General features: G+C 40.6%; 3 protein-coding genes, 1 long non-coding RNA gene and 1 pseudogene across 5 annotated transcripts; 2 read left to right on the top strand and 3 right to left on the bottom strand.

Moving 5' to 3' along the window:
• Nucleotides 1-153: 153 nt before the first annotated feature.
• On the top strand, nucleotides 154-7,472 carry LOC104760793 (MMS19 nucleotide excision repair protein homolog; annotated as a pseudogene). Its single transcript, XR_015589370.1, has 20 exons — nucleotides 154-367; nucleotides 455-517; nucleotides 621-675; nucleotides 775-870; nucleotides 955-1,113; nucleotides 1,223-1,282; nucleotides 1,687-1,875; nucleotides 1,974-2,027; nucleotides 2,471-2,557; nucleotides 2,651-3,359; nucleotides 3,508-3,887; nucleotides 4,018-4,091; nucleotides 4,689-4,794; nucleotides 4,907-5,748; nucleotides 6,148-6,223; nucleotides 6,296-6,407; nucleotides 6,688-6,764; nucleotides 6,863-6,943; nucleotides 7,030-7,109; nucleotides 7,215-7,472. The product of XR_015589370.1 is annotated as an MMS19 nucleotide excision repair protein homolog (transcript).
• Nucleotides 7,473-7,745: 273 nt separating this feature from the next.
• Nucleotides 7,746-8,966, top strand: LOC104760792 (succinate dehydrogenase subunit 7A, mitochondrial-like). The gene is made up of 3 exons (XM_010483754.3): nucleotides 7,746-8,016; nucleotides 8,121-8,189; nucleotides 8,497-8,966. The coding sequence occupies exons 1-3, from the start codon at nucleotides 7,960-7,962 to the stop codon at nucleotides 8,620-8,622; spliced, it is 252 nt and encodes an 83-aa protein (XP_010482056.1). The 5' UTR covers nucleotides 7,746-7,959; the 3' UTR covers nucleotides 8,623-8,966.
• A 232-nt stretch (nucleotides 8,967-9,198) lies between these two features.
• Nucleotides 9,199-10,975, bottom strand: LOC147922766 (uncharacterized). The gene is made up of 4 exons (XR_015588144.1): nucleotides 10,594-10,975; nucleotides 10,241-10,347; nucleotides 9,886-9,933; nucleotides 9,199-9,767 (listed from the first exon to the last, which is right to left on the bottom strand). It is a non-coding gene; the product is annotated as an uncharacterized LOC147922766 (long non-coding RNA).
• Nucleotides 10,976-14,125: 3,150 nt separating this feature from the next.
• Nucleotides 14,126-15,830, bottom strand: LOC147922765 (uncharacterized). The gene is made up of 4 exons (XM_087497772.1): nucleotides 15,626-15,830; nucleotides 15,304-15,494; nucleotides 14,889-15,234; nucleotides 14,126-14,838 (listed from the first exon to the last, which is right to left on the bottom strand). The coding sequence occupies exons 1-4, from the start codon at nucleotides 15,828-15,830 to the stop codon at nucleotides 14,126-14,128; spliced, it is 1,455 nt and encodes a 484-aa protein (XP_087353898.1).
• Nucleotides 15,831-16,034: 204 nt separating this feature from the next.
• Nucleotides 16,035-16,985, bottom strand: LOC147922764 (uncharacterized). The gene has a single exon (XM_087497771.1). It carries the CDS (start codon nucleotides 16,983-16,985, stop codon nucleotides 16,035-16,037), a length of 951 nt encoding a protein of 316 aa, XP_087353897.1.
• Nucleotides 16,986-19,686: the final 2,701 nt, after the last annotated feature.

Here is a 19,686-nt window from a genome sequence, read left to right as displayed (position 1 = left end):
CAAGTAGAACCAAAATCTCGAAAACTAAAACGAGCGTATTTAGGCGACCAATAAGACACCCGCCACGTAATATAAAAACTTTTGGTTACGGAAACAGACTCCATTACCCAACTAAATTACATAAATACCCACTCCTCCGTCCTCCTTCTCCTCACACTTCCCTTTGGCGGCTCTTTTTTTTTTCTCCTCTTATTCCTCTTCTCGTCGGAGCTCCGCGAAACCTCTCCTCAGGAAAAAAAAAAAAAAACCCTAAAGCTCTATTGATTCATACTCAAAGCTCTGCGTGCGTGTGAGGATGGTAGAAACGAATCAGTTCACACAGTATCTCGAAACTTTTGTTGACATTACTCGTTCCCCTACTGAGCAGGTACGTTTTGTTCTCTCTCGCTTCTCGAATTTGACTTGGAACAGTTCCATTGATATTTATTTACACAAGTTTCGTTTGTTCTCTCAGGATGATAGTCTTAAAGCGATTGCTTCTTCCTTGGATAATGATTCTTTGTCTATTACCCAATTGGTAAAAAAACTTTATCAACACTCACTTTTCATCTTCTGTAGTCTTTTTGTTCTAGTGTTGTTGTTGTTGTTGTTGTTGTTAATTTTGCTAATGTTTGTTTTAGGTTAGAGAGATGGAGATGTGTTTGACGACAACTGATAACGTTGTTCGAGCACGAGGTTATTTCGATTCACTGCCTTATTTTTAGTTTAGTGACTTTTTTTTTTTTTTTTTTTTTTTAATAATGTCTCTCAATCTGAACGGAATTGGTACATTAGGTATTCTCCTGCTTGCGGAGGTTCTCGATACTCTGAAAGCGAAGCCGTTAGCCAATGCAATTGTTCATACTCGCTGGATTCTTTACAGAGAAGCTGGTGATTTTGATACTTTATAGTTTGGTTTTTATCGAACTGTTGGTTTTTTTTTAACATAGAAGTGAAACAATTTGCTTGTATCAGGCAGATTGGAGAGCGTTGCGTGGGGCACTTGTTGGTTGCTTGGCCTTAATGAAGAGGAAAGATGTAGCTGGTGTGGTCACTGACATTGATGCACAAGCTATGGCGAAGTCAATGGTACAGAATGTGCAACTGCAGGCTTTAGCATCGCTTGACCGTAAGGTATGAAGCGGTTACTAGCGGTATTCTGTTATCTGAGTTACTTTGTTCTACACTGGGTGGTGTTTTTTCTTGAATTAATACACTACTTTCTGCTAAATTGACTTTGCAGCTCGGTTTTGAACTTCTGGAGTGCCTTCTACAACAATACTCTGAAGCTATGTCGACTATGGTATGTATGTTAGTTGATAATACTCTCTACTTGCCGATATGTAGTTCAGATTTGAAATTTCGATCTATTGTATAAGTGGTTTCTTGCAAATCTATTTGCGTCAGTTTGGTGGAAAGATTAATAATATCAATATGCAGATATGTGATATATAGCTCTTGGCTCGTTAAATCTCTTTATGTCTGCCTAGTAAGAAAGACAAATAATAATCTAAACTTGCAAATATGTAATATATGGTCAGCTTGTCAAAAGCGCACGTTCAGGTTTTCCTAGTTTGGCTAGTCTATACAGACAAAATACACGCAATTTCATCTTACTTTTGTGTTTTTGTCTAGTTTCTTGTTTAGATCTACTCGCGGCCTTTCCTCACTTTGTTCTAATCCTATGACTAAACAACCGTTCCCTAGGGTAATCTACTTGTCTATGCTACATGTGAAGCCATCGATGGAGAAAAAGACCCTCAATGCTTAATAGTAGCTTTTCATCTAATTGAGCTTTTGGCTCAATTGTTCCCCAGTCCTTCTGGTCCACTTGCTTCTGATGCATCTGATCTTTTTGAGGTTTTTGGTTGCTACTTCCCACTTCATTTTACGCATGTGAGTTTAAAGCCTATCCTTTTTTTAATTTGATATATAGATGGGTTTCTCTTTCTTTCACTTAATTGTTTCGTGCGCTCTCTTTGTTTTTTTTTAAGACAAAAGAGGATGAAGCTAATATTAGAAGAGAGGACCTCGCAAGGGGACTATCGGTGAGTATCTTGTCAGTATTCATGATTTTCATAAAGTTTTTACTGTCTTATTGTGGCTCAATGGTTTAGGTTCTCAAGGTTAAGTATCAAGTTTGATTATTCTGGTTAAGTGTTCTTCAAAAAAAAAAAGTTAGATCCTTAAAAAATGGTGTGAAGATTTGACAGAATAACTATCTTGCATCTCATGTCCATCCCTGGAAGCTGTAAGCTGTATATCTGATTTTGTTATGCTTCTCTGCTTTGAGGATATAGATGCCTTTCTGTAAATCTTGATCTTGAAAATCTCTCTCTGTTTCCTTACTATGCTGGTTTGTAGATAAGAATATATATATTTTTTCTACATCTAATTAAGTATGGCTTCCAGTTTCAAGAATGGGTGAAAAGGTATTAGGTTTAAATGGAGAAATTATGAATTCACTGATGTACGTCGTTCAATTTTGCAGTTGGCGATCTCTTCGACACCTTTTTTTGAACCTTATGCTATTCCATTGCTTCTTGAAAAGCTTTCTTCTTCTCTACCAATCGCAAAGGTGTGTTTAACATGTAGTTTTCTGTTCTAGATTATATGCCACTCTGGATGTTTGACAAGTGTAGTTATTTTTGTTCCACTCAAATCTGTCTAGGTTGATTCTTTGAAATGTCTGAAAGATTGCGCTATGAAGTATGGAGTAGACAGAATGAAGAAGCATTATGGAGGTCTTTGGTCCGCTTTGAAAGATACATTTTATTCTTCCACTGGGACACACTTGTCCTTCTCTCTAGAATCCATCACTAGTCCAGGGTTTGAAATGAGTGAGATTCACAATGAAGCTGTTAGCCTTCTTCAGAGGCTTGTTAAGCAAGATATCTCCTTTTTAGGTTTCGTCGTTGAGGATATACGTATAAACACGGTCTTTGATACCATCTCTAGATACTCTCAGTTTAGGGGAATGCCTGACACAAGCAAACTGGAGGTTCTTGTTATCAGTCAGATACTGTCTGTTTCTGCCAAAGCTTCGGTTCAGTCATGCAATATAATCTTTCAAACCTGTTTCTTCCGCCTTATGAACACTCTAGGAATTGTAGAGAAAACTTCTAATGGCGATGTTGTTCAAAACGGAAACTCTACGGTCTCTACCAGACTCTATCATGGAGGTCTTCATCTTTGCGTCGAACTTCTTGCAGCATCAAAAGATCTTACCCTGGGTTTCGAGGAATGTTCTCCAACATCTGAATGTGTACAGGAATCATGGTGCTCTATGGTGAAAAGATTCTTAGTTCCATTGATCCAGGTGTTTGCTTCTGCAGTATACAGCTCTAGTGATGATTCTGTTGCGGATGTATATCTTGGAGGTGAATGCTTGTCGTTATTTAATAGATATATTCCATCTTAATGTTTTCTTCCCTCTTTTTCTTGCCTCTACTTTAACGTAATACTGAACTCGTGCTACTTGAATGTAATACTGAATTCTAATTTTTTTTTTTTTCTGAATCAATACAGTAAGGGGTTTGCTGACTATGGGTATGTTTCGTGGTGGCTCTTCTCCTGTATCGAGATCTGAATTCGAGAAGATTTTGGTGACCTTAACATCAATCATCACATCCAAGAGTGGTAAAACAATGATGTGGGAACTGGCGTTGAAAGCATTGGTCTGCATCGGCTCATTTATTGATCGGTATCATGAGACTGACAAGGCTATGAGCTACATGAGTATAGTTGTCGACAATTTGGTCTCATTGGCATGTTCTGGTCATTGTGGTCTTCCATATCCAATGATGTTAGAAGCAACTTCAGAAGTTTGCTCCACTGGGCCAAAGTATGTGGAGAAAATGGTTCTAGGATTGGAAAAAGCTTTTTGTTCCAGTTTGGCTGATTTCTATGTATGTGTTGCTTCCATGACTCCAGATCATAAAGTTTTCATTTATATTCGAGATAAGTGTTTCTATCTCCATCAAGCAAGGGATCGAGAGCTTCCTTGTATCTAACTACTATTTCGATAACACTTTTCAGGTCAATGGGAACTTCAAGTCAATTAACAATTGCTCTCTTCTCCTGGGGTGTTTAACCAACAAGTTGCTTCCACGGTATCCAAACTTTTCTTGATTTTCTTATATCTCAGAGATAATCTAGCTTTGCCATCGTGTGTATTTAGACTTTAAGTTGTTTGTAAACAACCAAAAATTCTGGATGATACTTGGGTATGTGCCTTGCTTGTTGGTTTCCATGTTAATCTCTAACATACTTCGGTAGAATATTTAGGCTCGCTGTTAAGGTTCAATGTGTTATTTTCCTTCGTCAACCCCTTCTAACTCATACAAAGTAGATATCCCATTCACTTAACAGTGAGTGTTTATAATAAAAACACATGGAAACCAACAAGCAATGCAATAGCACGAGTGTCTTTTCTACTAGTCCTTCACAAAATAGAGATGATAACTATGATTATTTTGTGAGAGGAGAAGAGATGATAAATGTTAGTACTTTACAAATATGTGATCTTAGCCTCTTTCTGTATTTTATTCATTTACAAATTTTATCGTTCAGAGGATGAAGACTTAAAATATTTGTGGTGCATACAGGGCTTCACTGTGTTTCATCTGATTGGAAATTGTTTCTCTCTGTACCTTCTGTCAGTTCGTATCAGTCCTTTTGACTCGTGGTATTGTTTTGATCTCAAATAGTGTGGCCGAGATTGATGGTCTTGAGAATCTCTTGGTGCATTTCGCTATCAGTATGTGGAATCAAATTGAATCCTGTGGAGTTTTCAGTTGTGATTTTAATGGTGGGGTAAGTGCTCGGTCAAACTTTTTTATACCCTTTGTTTCTCTTCAAAGTAGGTTTGATTTATCTATTGTTAATGTTATGAACTTATGGTATAAATTTAATTGCCCTTGTACAGAAGGAGTTTGTTGATGCAGCGATCATAACAATGGGCCAAATTGTAGGAATTGCTTTAGTAGATTCACAGAACACTATAATCCAAAAAGCTTATAGAGTGGTCTTGTCAAACACGCTTGCAGCTATGGAGTCTATTCCTTTGACCTTTGTTGCATTAGAGGATCTTCAACGTGACCTGTCCACTAGGGATGAATTGATACTTTCCCTATTCGCATCAGTTATCATAGCCGCATCTCCCGCAGCATCCATTCCAGATGCGAAATCACTTATACATCTGTTTTTGGTCTCACTTCATAAGGGTTATATCCCAGCAGCTCAAGCTTTGGGGTCAATGGTTAACAAATTGGGCGGAGGTACCCGTGGAACAAATATCACAAGCGGTTGTTCCTTGGAAGAAGCATGTGATATAATATTTCAAGCAGATTTTGCATTGGAGGAAAAGATTTCTTCCAATGGATCTGGTAAAATTATATGTGGAAATGAGACAACCTTATCAAAGATATGTTTAGGTTTCTGTGGTTCTCTGGAGCATCAAACCCATGCTATCACAGGACTAGCGTGGATTGGGAAAGGTTTACTCATGCGGGGTGATGAAAGAGTCAATGAAATAGCTTTGGTACTGGTGGAGTGCTTAAAATCCACCAATTGTTCCGGGCATGCTCTACATCCTTCTGCCATGAAACATGCAGCAGACGCATTCTCGATATTAATGTCTGATTCTGAAGTGTGTCTGAACAGAAAATTTCATGCAGTCATACGGCCACTCTATAAGCAGCGATTTTTCTCTAAAATAGTGCCCATTTTGGAGTCTTTGATTATGAATTTCCAGACTCCAGTATCGAGGTATACAAGCTTTGACTATATATATATACGGTTACTCTGTTATATAAAGTTATATTTGATTGGTTCTACTACTCGTCCATAGAAAAAGTTCGGTCAGTAGCATCTTTAATGCTCTTGTGTTGTACTCTGCCTTCACCATAGACTTTCTATGTCATTTCCTTAGAAAAAATGCAACTGCACCTAAAAGAACCTTATTAGTGTTCCTTTCTGGAACAATAAGAAGACCTCTTGAAGATTGCTAGGTTAATTTTGGCTAGGTGTAGCTAGCACATAATAAAGTCATACTAGTTTAGGCTTCTTTGTTGCATCAAGTTTCAAATACTCATCATAAATGAGCAAGTTCCAGTTTATTGTGAATTTTAATCGATTTTCATCTTACTGGTTTCGTCATTGTTTCAGAAAAATGTTGCATGTAGCTCTCGCGCATGTTATATCCAATGTTCCAGTAACGGTCATATTGGACAATACCAAAAAGGTAAGCCTCCATATAGACTTTGTATTTTGTACCTTTTAGAAACGGTTTCTTATCAGTCCTTGGTCTGTGTAGCTACAACCGATGATACTCGAAGGCTTGTCTGTTTTAAGCATAGACTCTGTGGAGAAAGAAACGCTCTTCAGTTTATTACTGGTTTTATCTGGAACGCTTACTGATACTAAAGGTAAGAAAAGTGGCGAAAGCTTATTGCATTGTATCAAATCTTGCTTCATCTGTCGAAGATGACATAGTTCTTATAGGATATTAAATCGTTTGCGCCAACCCTTAAAATGGTAATGATTTTATGGGATGGTTGAGTGATTCAGTAAATACTAAATCTCAAAAGGAATTTTTTTATTTTTTATTTTTTTGTGCACCCTCAAAAGGAATTTCATATTCATTTTTTTTTTCTCTAAGAAACAGAATTTCTTTTATTGCCCATTAACCATTTGATCTGTTTGCAGGACAACAATCTGCCGAAGATAATGCACATATAATCATCGAATGCCTAGTCAAGCTTACATCATATCCAAATCGAATGGTGACAAATCATTTTCTCTGCAGTTGCATCTTTTTTTTTCCAATGAGATTGATTCGTGGATCTTTTGATATAATATTTCCATGTTAAATTGAATGCAGGTTGTTAGGGAGACAGCGATTCAGTGTCTTATTGCGCTGTTGGGATTACCGCATAGAAGAATTTATCCTTTCAGAATACAGGTTAGTTAAAAGATCGAATACGCAGGTTTTAGTATGTAGAGAGTACGAAATGCATCTCATGATTCTGAAATTTTGAACTTAAAAAGGTTTTACAAGCAATAGCAAAGTCACTCGATGATCCAAAAAGGAGAGTTCGGGAAGAAGCAATTAGATGCAGGCAGGCTTGGTTAGTAACATGAAATTCATCAATAGTGTATTTTTATGACTCGTAATTGCGGCTTTTCGTTACTATCATATCATATGAAATAATACTGACCATTGTCAAAATCAGGGCGTCAATCACATCCACGAATATCCCATTCTGAAGTTGAATTCAGAGATTCAGGAAGCCCAAGTTATGTTCTTCGAAGCAGTGCTGTATTTTAAGCAATCACTTTTACTTGATTCTTTTAGATTTAGCTTCCTTATATGCGATACCAAAAAATTTGTGATACAGTGGACACTTACACTTTAGTTTTCAGTAGAGTTTATTGGTTAGTGAATTTTAACTGATTTGGGAATCCGAATAAAATTATAGGTTATCACTGAATTTTAACATTCTTTTCAAAATGTATTGCTATTTGCAATACCAGTTGTATTTTATAATTTTTCATCAGATTTTATTATTTTAGCCAAGGATTTGTTTTCACATAAAAGTTAAACAATTATCCTAGTAGTTTTATAAAACTACATAAAAGATAGGGCAATTGACAAAAATAGCACAATTTTAAATTTTTCTTCCACAATTAGCACATGTTTTTAAATGTTCCAAAACTACCACACATTTATATATCATTGATGTTGGAAAAAAAAAAATTAAATTATCAATAAAATTAAAGTTTATGCGTTTCTTCTCTGCCTTCACCCACGTGATTCATCCCGTACCCAGATTTCATACAGGGATGAAAGTAAAAAAAAAAACGCAAAATTACAAATTTAAGTCTTTTATTATTACTACAAGCTTCTTCATCCGTCTTTGTTAATTTTGGTACCCCCAATCGTCTTCGTACTGCTGAAATCTTTGCTCCTCATCGGAAATGGCGTTTCTACTCAACAACACTTTGATTTCATCTCATCTCCGATCTTCTTCCCAGGTTTTGTTTTTAAGAATTGAATCGAATCTGATTAACAGATATGGTGTTCAATTCTTTTGATTTACGACGGGATCGTTATACTCCTCTTTGATCTTTTTTTGCAGAAAACGGATGGTGCTTTGGTTCAATCCCGTCGTGGGTTCCATGTGGAGCTAGGTGCTCGCGAGAAAGCTGTAAGTATCTTTTACATTTGTCTATGTTCTAAGGTAGAGATCATGAAATCGATTCTAATCAGATTGCTAAGAATTGGGAAGTGATTCATTTTGAAGTTTGGTTTTGGAAGGATCTTTGTATGTCAAATTGGTAATTGAAGAAGGTAGTGTCATTTTTCTGTAAAAGTCTCGGTGTGCCTAGCCTGAAACCTAAATTAGTGAGGCAAAGAGGGATAGGGCTCCTGTAACATTTGTTTTCTTGATTGTTTCAGTGAGATTCCTGTTTTTTTTTTTTTTTTTTTTTGTTTCATGGCTGTATTTGTTGCAGCTCTTCGCTGAGGATGCGTCTTTGAGGAGATTCAAGTCGCATAAGAAAGGATTGCACAGATTGAAGAGGGTTGGAGATGTGCTCACTGTTGTCGTTATTGCCGGTATGGAATGCTATTTTCATTAAGAGATTAACTCTTACAGGGAGGTTCATTAGGAGGATCAGCAACTGTTGCAGCAAGAAAATGTATGATGTCACTTGGTCGTGATAATGGTGAAATTCATGAAGGATTACACGAAATTCAGGAAGGATTCTTAGAACTTCATAATGACCTTCATAACAAGTTTAGATTTTAGGATGACTTTCATAAAAATTCTGGATATTGGTAAACACTAGGGTAACACAAAATGATACCATTACCCTTTACTAATGGAGTTTTCTTTCTATGTTTTACATTTTTTTTTTAGTAATGCTGAGTTTTTATGTTGGACTTTTCTTCGTTTTATGAATTCATAAAATCATTATTTATAGATGGTTCCTTGATAGCTTGTAGATTACCTTCTCCTGTTCTTGTAACTTGGAAAACCAACAACATCTATCATTACTACAAAACGTTTAAACATTTGTTGATAACCCAGTTATATTACACTACGAAACCTATTTTTATGCACAATAAAATATTTAGGAATGTTATCTCGCATTTTAGTAAAACCTTCATACAAATAAAATAAAACATCATGCTAGATATTCTTATTTTCTACCTTTGTTGTATAACACCAATATGTGCACCAAATCAAATTATTATACATCATTAATGGAGTAATACATGAATGTGATACAATAAGGCACAAAACACATATAAAGAAATTTAAAAACACATTTTTAAAAAATTTAGGAAGGATTCAATAGCTTTTAGGAAGGCATTCTTGAATTTAGGAAGGCATTCCATAATGACCTTGACTTTTATGAAGGTCTTCCTAATTGTCTGAAACCAACATCTATTTGAATGTTTTCTTCAGGTGTGGGTTCACCACTGTAAAATATCAAAACGTTCAATTTTCTTCTTGTCGAGTGTATTAATTTACCTGCACTCACACAACAAATGACAAGCATATCAAGACATACCGACAAGCATATGAGAAAATCAAATATAGGTACATACAATGCAGCTCCTTGAAAGTGGACGCACTTGCTATGTATTATGCTTCATGTCCATCATTTCTCCATGAAGTTTTCATATTCGATGGCCTTGTTCTTTCCTACACTTTTGTCAAAGTTGGACACCTCAGCTCATTTACATCTATTCTTTCACTCATGTCCTTGTCAGACCTCTAAAAAATGGAATGAACCATTCCCAAAATAAACCACATGAGGGAACTTACAAACAATGTTGCTATGTTATATCACTAGCATAAATCCAAATAGATTCATGAAAACATTTAAACTTACACTCCAGTTCTGAAGACTATAAAAAATTGCAGTAAACCCCTTTTGGTCCTACAACATGGAGAATTCTTAAGTTAGTACATGACACTAATTCAATACTAAGCTAGGAAGAGAAATGAATGTAACTAGAATGATTATTTATAAATTCAACTAGAGCTAAATAATGAAACCAAGAGATTCAACAAGATGATAGACATTTTAATAGAAAAAACATTGACGATATGCCTGCCCCTAAGTACAAATCTTTTGAGTTTTGCATCTTAGGCAGATAATGAAATGAAAAGATTAGAGAAATCATGCAAATCACATCCTAAGTGTCTTGGTTTAAAGAAAGTAAGTATCATATAAAAGAACAAACCTTGGTATATATCTAGAGGATCTGCTTCTCCGGAATCAATGATACAATCCTTAATGTTTTCTACTAAATCTTGTCTACCAATGAAGCTCTCGAGCAAGGCACCATATCTGTCAAAATTTAAAAAGCTCACCTAGCTTAAAATTCATCATTTAGTTCAAATCAACACTTAAATTTATAATCATCAGCAGTAATAAGGAGATCAAAATCACAATCATAATGTACTAAATTCAAAAAAGATTTGGCTTCCATCACTTACACAAGCCCAACCAGTGTTGTTGAAGCATTTGTAATTTCTATCACGCAGACCAGTTTCTATTTCTCTACAAATGAGATTCCGAGTTAGAAATTTGTACCTGAGGGTGTTGATCTTGGTAATGAGAGATGATTGGGACCACCAATTTCTCTCAACTGGTACATAATTGTGTCGATCTTGGTCACCGGAGCTGAAAGCAAACTAAGAAGCAGATCCAATTTTTATTCCATGTGTGACTGTATTTGCGGTCGTGTTCAACTTCGTCTCTGTACTACGCTTCTCGTTCATCAATTCTCTAAATTGACCTGTCAAAGTTTCGATCTTCTTCCTCCGTTGTTATTGTAATCGCCGTCGATGAGAAATTGGTGGAAGACGATGATGATTCGAATATGCAAATCGTTCCGTCGGTGAAGATTAAGGAGGCGTTTACGACGAATAAGGAGATACTTCCGAGTCTGGCCGATGATGGAACTTGCGAAGTGGTGAGGTACGGTGAGTTTCTCTCCAAAGTTGGTGAGAACGCAAACGGAGGTAAAAAAGAAAAAGCACAGAAATAATAATAAATATATTAAATAAATGCTACTTTTGTAACTTTTAATCGTGTGTGTGCTAATTTTGGAAGAAAAAATTAAACAAAAAAATATGGCTGTCTTAGCATGTAAGGACAATTTACCAAACAAAAAGAAGAATTTAATACAATCAAATTACTCATTGTTGATGTTTTACCGAGATATGGTGACGACTTGGGTTTTTAAAGCAGTCTAATGGGATGGGACTGAAAAAGGTAATACCATAGCTTCCTTCTCGGACATAGCAGCTATAGGCTATAACTTCAATAAGTGCAACATTATGGCGGCGCTTAACTATAGGTTTAATAACTATAGGTTAATTTTTTTTTTTTTTTTGTCAACTGATTTGTTGTATTATAAAAGATATGCCTACGCATAGACCTGCCTTTACACAGTTTTGCTCCCACAAAAAATTACAGGGATAGGATCGAAATCTCCAAAGAGTAAGAAACCCAGCCAGTAAGCTGTACAGACCAACAAAAAATTAGTTCGATCCCTTTAACCAAAAAACCAATTTAGCTAAGAGAGTAAAAGGAAGTCTCTTCTTCAAAAACTGAACGAAGCCACTGAGGAAAGGAGACTGCAATATATGACTGCATCCTTAAATCTCGAGTGACGCTTTGAGCGATGAGATCCGCTCCTCTATTTGCTTTTTCCGGTTCAAACTCCATCCTTAAACTATAGGTTGTTGATGTATGAAATCGACAATATAAATAATACGGATATTATTGGGGAACAATTGGTCCTTTTATTAACATAGAATTCAAGAGAAGGGTTTACAGAAAATGCAATCAAAGCTCTAAGCGCAATTAGTACGAGAATAAATGTTTTTTTCTCTCTGATTGCCAAGATTTCGGATCCATAGCTCTGACAATGACACCTGGTATTTATAGTGGACCATTGACTTAGGTCCCTTTTGTCTGCTCTACGAAATGACGATTTTGCTCTTGCGGCCAGATGGGCAAGATCCATGACTTCAGGCCCTTTACTCCTTAAGAATCTTCTGTTTGGGCTTCCTGAAATGTTGGGGGCGAAGCCCATATCCAACAATGGTCCCCCAGTCTAATGAGTGATGGCTTGCTTGAGCTCATCGGATGCAACTCCATGTCACTAGGTCCGTTTTGCAGAGTGAACAAAAGATTTTTAAGAGGTGGAAGATCTTCCGGAAGGTTCCTGGATGAATAGTGTGTTGCGCACGTTTTTCGAAACATCTGGGAGATTCCGGAAGGTTCCTGGTTGAATAGTGCATTACACATGTTTTCGTAGGTTTGTCGGGTTTAAAACGGGAGTTTTGCGTGTTCTGCACGTTTCTCGGGGCGAATGAAATAGAGATAGTTTCAAAACTAGGATTTTCCTTTTTACCTCGGTCAACGCGCTGGTCCCCAATATATATATGTCCCCTTGACCTATTTTTACTTCTAACCTTCTACCATCTTCTCCAAAAGGTAAATCTCTCTTTCTCTTCCTTCCTTATCTCTTTCCTTTTTTCGATGTTTGGTTTGTATGGCCATGGCCATGATTTCGCCGAGCACGCCGGCGCGGTGGCCTCTTCGTCGGACACGCCCAGGCTCTTCGCCGATGCGTACCGCCAACCATCCTCCCACCGTGAGCCTCTCCCATCCGTCATACTCGCCATTCCGCCGTGCTTCACCGCCCATATTGGGACAGTGAGGCGTCCTAGTCTCGCCCGCCAAGCCGCCGTGCTTTGCCAAGCTTCACCGCCTCCAGATCGAGACCGTGAGGCGTACTGGTCTCACCCGCCGTGCTGCTGCGCTATGTTGTGCTTCACCGCCCCCATATCAGGACTGTGAGGCGTCCTGGTCTCGCCGCGCTATGTTGTGCTCGCTTTGCCGAGCATCAATGAGCGTCTGTGAGACTGCCCTGCGGGACACCTTTGCATCTATGAGGACTTTTTTACCGAGTGCGGCTTGTGGTTTCTGATCCCAGAGTTTTTGACGAGTTACTTTGCGCGTCGGGGAATCGCATTTCTCGTAGTTGTCGATCTCCACCATCCGGAACACGGTGGGACTTACGATAATTGTGCCGCGAAAGGAATCACGATCAATTGTGACCTCTTCGAGCTTGTTACGCAATTCATGCACGACCGTACGGGGCTATGCAGTGCTTGATGTACGCTAGGTCTCACGATCACACGCGGCTAGAAGAGTAGCATCCACGGTTGGCGGAGACGGTTTTTCTTCGTGGAAATATACGAGATTTTGGTTGAAGATCCGGACACAACTTGTCCTCCTGCTTGGAATTTGACTCCCGATAATCGTGGCTGGGTTGGGTTTGTGTTCTTTTGGTTTTTAATTCTGTTTACTGACTGTATTTGTTTTATACTCGCAGGTAATCCTCCACCTTCTGCGGCGTGTGACTTTGATCTTGTTGATAAAGCTTCCGTTTTTCTTGTGGGTGGGACTTCGAATAGCTGATGGACACCAGGTTTGACGACCTTAGAGATCAGGTACGGACCTTCCCAATGTGCGCCCAGCTTGCAAGCCATTTCTTCTCTGGTATTCTCGTACACTTTCTGGATAACCATGTCGCCCTCAGAAAAGTGGCGAGACTTGACGTTCTTGTTGTAGAATTTTGCTGGTAGTTCTGGATGCGTAGTAAACCTTGATCGCGCTCTTCTTCGACATATAGGAGTCTATCACACAGAATGGACCGGCGGAGCGTTGGGATTCCTACTTCAGCTGGTGCGAGTGCCTCCATACCGTATGCGAGGGAGAATGGTGTTCGACCGGTAGACGTATGCAGGGAAGTTTGGTGAGACCACAGGACGCCTTAGAGTTCATCGGCCCATAGACCCCTCTTGCCGTTGAGTTACTTCTTGATTCCGGCGATTATGGTCTTATTAGTTGCCTCTGCCTGTTGGTCGCCCTGCGGATATCTTGGAGTTGATTTGCTTAGGTGAATCCGCCAGCCAACGCAGAATCCTTCGAATTGGAGGGAAATGAATTACGGGCCATTGTCACATACGATCTCATACGGCAGCCCATGCCTACAGATGATGTTTTTCCAGACGAAATTCTGGACTTCATTGGTTTCAAGCGAGGCTTATGATTCCGCTTCAACCCACTTGGTGAAATACACTGTCATGATCATGAGGTACTTCTTCTGGCGAGATGGTGTCAAGGGACCGACAATATCCATCGCCCATCGCATGAAGGGGTAGGGTGGTGATGTCGTCCACATGAGCTCAATAGGGAAATGAATGAATGGTGTGTGGCGTTGACATTTCTCACACTTGGCTGTAAACGCAGAGCAGTAAGCGACCATAGTTGGCCAGAAATGACCGTTGGGACGTATTCGAAGTGCCAAAGCGCGTCCGCCAGAGTGGTTCCTGCCAGCTCCTTCATGAACTTTGCGCATGATATCGTTAACATCCTTCTTACTAACGCAGATGAGGAGGGCGCCAGTAGCATCTCGACGAAATAGGTTGTCGTCCAATATTGTGTACTGTGCGCATTTAGCGCGCAATCTTCGAGTTTCCCGCCTATCCTTTAGACTTATTCCATCAGCGATGTAGGCTATAATTTCAGTTTGCCAATCTTCGTCTGTAGAAGTATCTGGAACCTGAGCTAGGGTAGGTGAAGTCGGGGCCGTTGTTGCTGTGATTGCTGGGGCGATTGCCAAAATGTTGCTCGGGCATGGCGCGATTGCGGGAAGCATGACTTCAGAAAATCTCGCCAGAACAGGAAACAGCGAGTTGACATCGATACTTGGTTTATCAATACTCTCGACTGGTATGACTCTTCGTAGTGCGTCGGCTGGAGCATTGTCACTTCGGGGAATCTTGACGAGCTCAAAGGACTCAAACTTCTGAGATAAGCCGCAAACGACCTTGAGATAGGCGTTGCATAATCTCCGCTGAACTGATGCGTGACTAGCTGAGAGTCCCAATAAGCTTGGATCTTCTGGACTCCGATTTCGTGCGCGAGGCGCAATCCAGCGATTAGTGCTTCATACTCAGTGTCGTTGTTCGAAGCGGAAAAGGCAAAATGGAACGACTGCTCCAATATCTCTCCAATTGGCGAGGTTAGGCGTACTCCTACTCTTGATCCTTGTTTTGATGACGCGCCATCTACGTGAAGTGTCCATATCTCGGGTTGTGGGGAGTCAGCTTCAAGTTTGGGGGAGAGTTCAACGAGGAAGTCTGCGAGAACCTGTGATTTGGCGCAAGTGCGGTTTTTGTACTCGATGTCGTACTAGCTCAATTCAACTACCCACTTTGCCTGGCAGCCTGATTGGCTCGGGCTGTGCAGGATTGTTCGTAGAGGCTGATTCATCAAAACTTCGACAGTGTGGGATTGGAAGTACGGGCAGAGTTTGCGATCCAAGATTACGACTTCATATGTAAGCTTCTCAAGAGTCGGGTATCGGAGCTCGGCCCCATCAAGAGTATTGATAAACTTCCAATCCCACACTGTCGAAGTAAGCTTCTATACTGCACTTCGTAAAAGGTAACCCAAGAATTTTCCGGAAGTTACGCCAAAGGTGCACTTAGTCGGGTTGAGATTCATTCTATTCATGTTGAGAATCTCAAAACACTGCTACAGGTGTGAGATGTGGTCTGCGGCATGACCTGACTTGACAAACATATTGTCAATGTAGACTTCCATGGTCCGCCTGGATTCACTCGCGATACCAGGCGCTGATACGTTGCTCCCGCGTTCTTCAATCTAAACGACATGACTCTATAGCAGAAGGTGCCCTGCTTGGTAATAAACGATGTCTTCTCGCGATCATCTTTGTGCATCATTATCTTATTGTAGCCCGAGAACGCGTCCATGAAAGACAATAAATCGTTTATGGTTGTGGCTTCGACGAGCAGGTCTATGCGCGAAATAGGAAAACTGTCTTTTGGACAGGCTTTGTTGAGGTCAGTAAAGTCGACGCACACTCTCCATGTACCGTTCTTCTTCTTAACCACCACCGGGTTGCTCAGCCAATATGAATAGCGAACTTAAGTGATTGATCCAACATCAAACAATTTTTGTACCTCGTCGTTGACTGCAGCGGTGCGCTCTCCTCCGAGCTTTTGACACTTCTGCTTAACTGGCTTGTAAGTTGGATCGACGTGGAGTTCGTGGCTCGTGATACTTGGATCAATCCCAGTCATGTGATCTATTGTCCAGGTAAATGTAGTTGCGTTCTGATGCAAAAAGCTAACAAGCTCATCCCGTAGAGCTAGTGGTAGCTCGGCACCTATGCCGACGTAGCGTTTAGGATCGGACAAATCGATGTTAATCTGGATCACGGACTCTTTCGGTGGTGGTGTGTGTGGATCTCGCGGAGGTTCTGATTCGGCAATCACTAATGCCCTTGCGTTTCGCATCTTTTTCTCAATAATGAAGCAAGTTCGTGCCATTAAAGGATCTCCGTTCAATATGTAAATTTCGTATGCGTTTGGAAACTTGACGCATTGATGGTAAGTCGAGGCAATAGCCCGCATCCTATGCAGCCATGAAGTACCCATAATGATATTGTAGACAATGGGTTTATCCACAATTGCAAAGTTGAAACACTGCATAGTACCACCGACGTAGCTCGAGAGCATTATGGTTCCAACAGTCATAATGGTGTCATCGTCGAACCCTCTGAAAGGCTGCTTGTCAGCATCCGTATTGCACAGATCGATTTTCATTTGGATCAGCACATCTTTGAAGATCATGTTCACCAAGCTTCCCATGTCAATGAGAATTCTTGTCACCGACCTTTCCCCGATCACCATTTCTACGACAAGCGGGTCATTGTTTGGATTTGCATTGCGCGCATCCTCGTCAGAGAAAGTTATTGGCGGAGTGGGCTTCTTGGTTGGGTTGCTATTCGAGGGCCATTTACGCTTTGCTACCTCCTCATGACAGTAAGCTTGGATCAATCGAACAGAATCGTGACATGTACACAATCCGCCCATGATCATGTTGATCCTTCGGCGAGGAACTGGTGCTTCCTCGGGCTATTCTCTGTCATGATTCCGTTTTGGGGGAGGGGGTAAAGCAAGTTAATCGCAAGGAAGTAAACGCGCGATTTCCTGAGCTTTGTCATTTTGCGCTATTTCTTCTATGCGCTGTCTGTCATGTTGCTGCTCGTCTGGCAAGCAATACGGGTTACCCCTGTGCGTGTTAACCCTTTTTCGCTCCCGATCGACGTCAATATATCCTGTTTTGTACTTGTGGAGTAGCAACAACTTTGCCGTCTTGCATTCTTTGGTGGAATGGCTGCCGAATTTGTGGAATTCGCAGTATCCACGATTTCCCTTGTAGCTAGGACCGTCGGATTCACGATAGTACTTATTCCAACGCCTGCTCTGTGGCTGCTCTTTTCCTTCGATGGTGAACATCGTTGGCTTCCTCCCTTTCTCGCCCTTGGCGTAGTCTCTGTTGTAATGCTGGTGGGGCTCGTAGTATTCATTTACAACTTTAGCTTTTGAGCTCGGAACTTTTTCTAGGACTTTTTCCACCACATTCGGTTGGTCTGGGTTCCTTTTATCTTTATCCTCCTCGACTTGGATGTATCGATTAGCATGTGCAAGTACTTCGCCTAAGCTTGTGACAGGCAGGATTGTTAGGTCGTTCTTGAATCTGGTACCACGGGCGAGCGCGTTTTTCAACGCACCGATGGCGTAATCATCGCTTATAGCAAGTTGAGACATGACACGTTTAAACCTTTCCATGAAAGTCCGTAATGACTCATTAGGCTTCTGATACATTCTCCACAATTCGACATTCGACGCAGGCACATGCATGAAACATTGGTGATGCTGAAGGAATGTACTTGTCAACGCTTCGTATCCATCGAGCGAGTTGGCTTCAAGTCTTGAAAACCAGTTCAATGCTTCGCCCGTTAGGCTCTCGATGAACAGCTGACAACTTCTGGCGTCTTCTTCTTCCGGTGAGAGTAGAAACATCCGATGTGGATGGCAATCAATTTCAGAAGACTGCGGGATCACCCTTTCCATCGTATGGTACTAGCTTGTTCCTGTTGTTATTGCCGTTGCGTCTCACTCTGACACTTGAGACTCTTGCGGTGAAAGGCGAACGTCGCGCCCTGCCAGCACGGTCTCTAGCTCCACTTGTCACATGGTGATCTTCTTCAGCTGAGCTTGCATCTGCTGAAGTTCTTGCTGTAGGGCGCGATTTTCAGCGTTCTCAGATTGATTCGGCCCAACGCGTTGATCCATTAGCATCTGGTTGGTTTGGAAATGCACCCTCGGCTGCTCGACATTAGGTCCAACGATGATCGATGAGAGTCGGGGCCTTTCATTGGCGTGGTGCTCAGCGCGCGGAATGGTAGCGGCATTGTGCTCATCGCGCGGAGTGTTTTACTCATCTCGCGGAGTGTTGTGCTCAGTTCGCGGAGTATTTTGCTCACCTGCGACTGCACGATCGGTTGGGATGATGCCGACAACTGCACGATCAGGAGCGGTAGCGCCATCAGCTACGCCATTTGTTGAAGCGACGCGCTTAGCGCCTATGGATTCGCAGTCGGTTGGATGGTCACCAGCGGCTACACGTACGGGGGGCGTAGCGTCTACGGCTACGCCATTGGTTGGAGCAACGCGCGTATCGCCTACGGCTACGCAGTCAGTGAGTGTTGCGTCGTCAACCGTAGCTGGTTCGGTCCTGTTGACGCCTTGGATCTGGTTCGTCCTCGAGCGGGTGCGCCCCCAAATGGTTTGTCTAGGAGACACGGCGCGAGATGCGGGAGAGCGTGGCGCGGAGGAGTCTACGACTTCATTACTTGAGAGATCGGTGTGAGACATGCTTCTGGTTCCGAAAACGCCTTTGTCTTCAAATTCTATTCGTCAAATGAAAGGATTCCGTCTAGCCCCACGGTGGGCGCCAAATTGTTGATGTATGAAATCGACAATACAAATAATACAGATTTTATTGGGGAAGAATCGGATCTGGTCCTTTTCTTAACGTAAAATTCAAGAGAAGGGTTTACAGAAAATGCAATCAAAGCTCTAAGCGCAATTAGTACGAGAATAAATGCTCTTTTCTCTCTGATTGCCAAGATTTCGGATCCAGAGCTCTGACAATGACACATGTTATTTATAGTGTACCATTGACCTAGGTCTCTTCTGTCTGCTCTGCGAAATGACGATTTTGTCCTTGCGGCCAGATGGGCCAGATCTATGACTTCAAGCCCTTTACTCCTTAACAATCTTCTGTTTGGGCTTCCTGAAATTTTGGGGGCGAACCCCATATCCAACATAGATTAATTGAAATACTTCTTTAGTGAAGGGATCACGTAATCATGAGAAAATTCATAATCCATAATACATCATCAAGAATTTGAAATTCATAATCTATAATGCACAATTAACAATAATAAAATTGCTCAAAGCTAATACAGTTTGTGTGTGTGTGATGTACTTTTCATCTCTTCACACTCCTTAAAAGATCTTCATGGTTCTTGTAACACCTCAACTTTGTTCTTTTCAAATATGTTATACTTAGTATGGTTCTTTTTGATCACCACAAACACCATAAGACTACTTTATCACACAAGAATCAAAGAATAGTAAATACAAACTGTGGTGAATACTAAAACATCTCTCTGAATCATTGATAAATGAAATCTCAGGCGGTCATTAAATTAAATTTTTGTTT

Source organism: Camelina sativa, chromosome 18 (genome assembly GCF_030686135.1).
Source record: "Camelina sativa cultivar CO46 ecotype springtype chromosome 18, ASM3068613v1".
In the NCBI taxonomy this organism is placed as follows: Eukaryota; Viridiplantae; Streptophyta; class Magnoliopsida; order Brassicales; family Brassicaceae; genus Camelina; species Camelina sativa.
The sequence above is the reverse complement of the archived record's forward strand: the minus strand, read 5'-3'. Positions and strand labels throughout refer to the sequence as shown.

Excerpts from the sequence above, each read along its gene's own strand:
- LOC104760792 (XM_010483754.3), top strand. The coding sequence starts at position 7,960 with ATGGCGTTTCTACTCAACAACACTTTGATTTCATCTCATCTCCGATCT. Across the intron at positions 8,017-8,120 it reads ATCTCCGATCTTCTTCCCAG|AAAACGGATGGTGCTTTGGT; the intron begins GTTTTGTTTTTA and ends CTTTTTTTGCAG. Across the intron at positions 8,190-8,496 it reads TAGGTGCTCGCGAGAAAGCT|CTCTTCGCTGAGGATGCGTC; the intron begins GTAAGTATCTTT and ends TATTTGTTGCAG.
- LOC147922765 (XM_087497772.1), bottom strand. The coding sequence starts at position 15,830 with ATGATGCACAAAGATGATCGCGAGAAGACATCGTTTATTACCAAGCAG. Across the intron at positions 15,495-15,625 it reads GCAGACCACATCTCACACCT|TGTGGGATTGGAAGTTTATC; the intron begins GTAGCAGTGTTT and ends TTACTTCGACAG. Across the intron at positions 15,235-15,303 it reads CGAGCCAATCAGGCTGCCAG|GTTCTCGCAGACTTCCTCGT; the intron begins GCAAAGTGGGTA and ends GCCAAATCACAG.
- LOC147922764 (XM_087497771.1), bottom strand. The coding sequence starts at position 16,985 with ATGGGCGGATTGTGTACATGTCACGATTCTGTTCGATTGATCCAAGCT.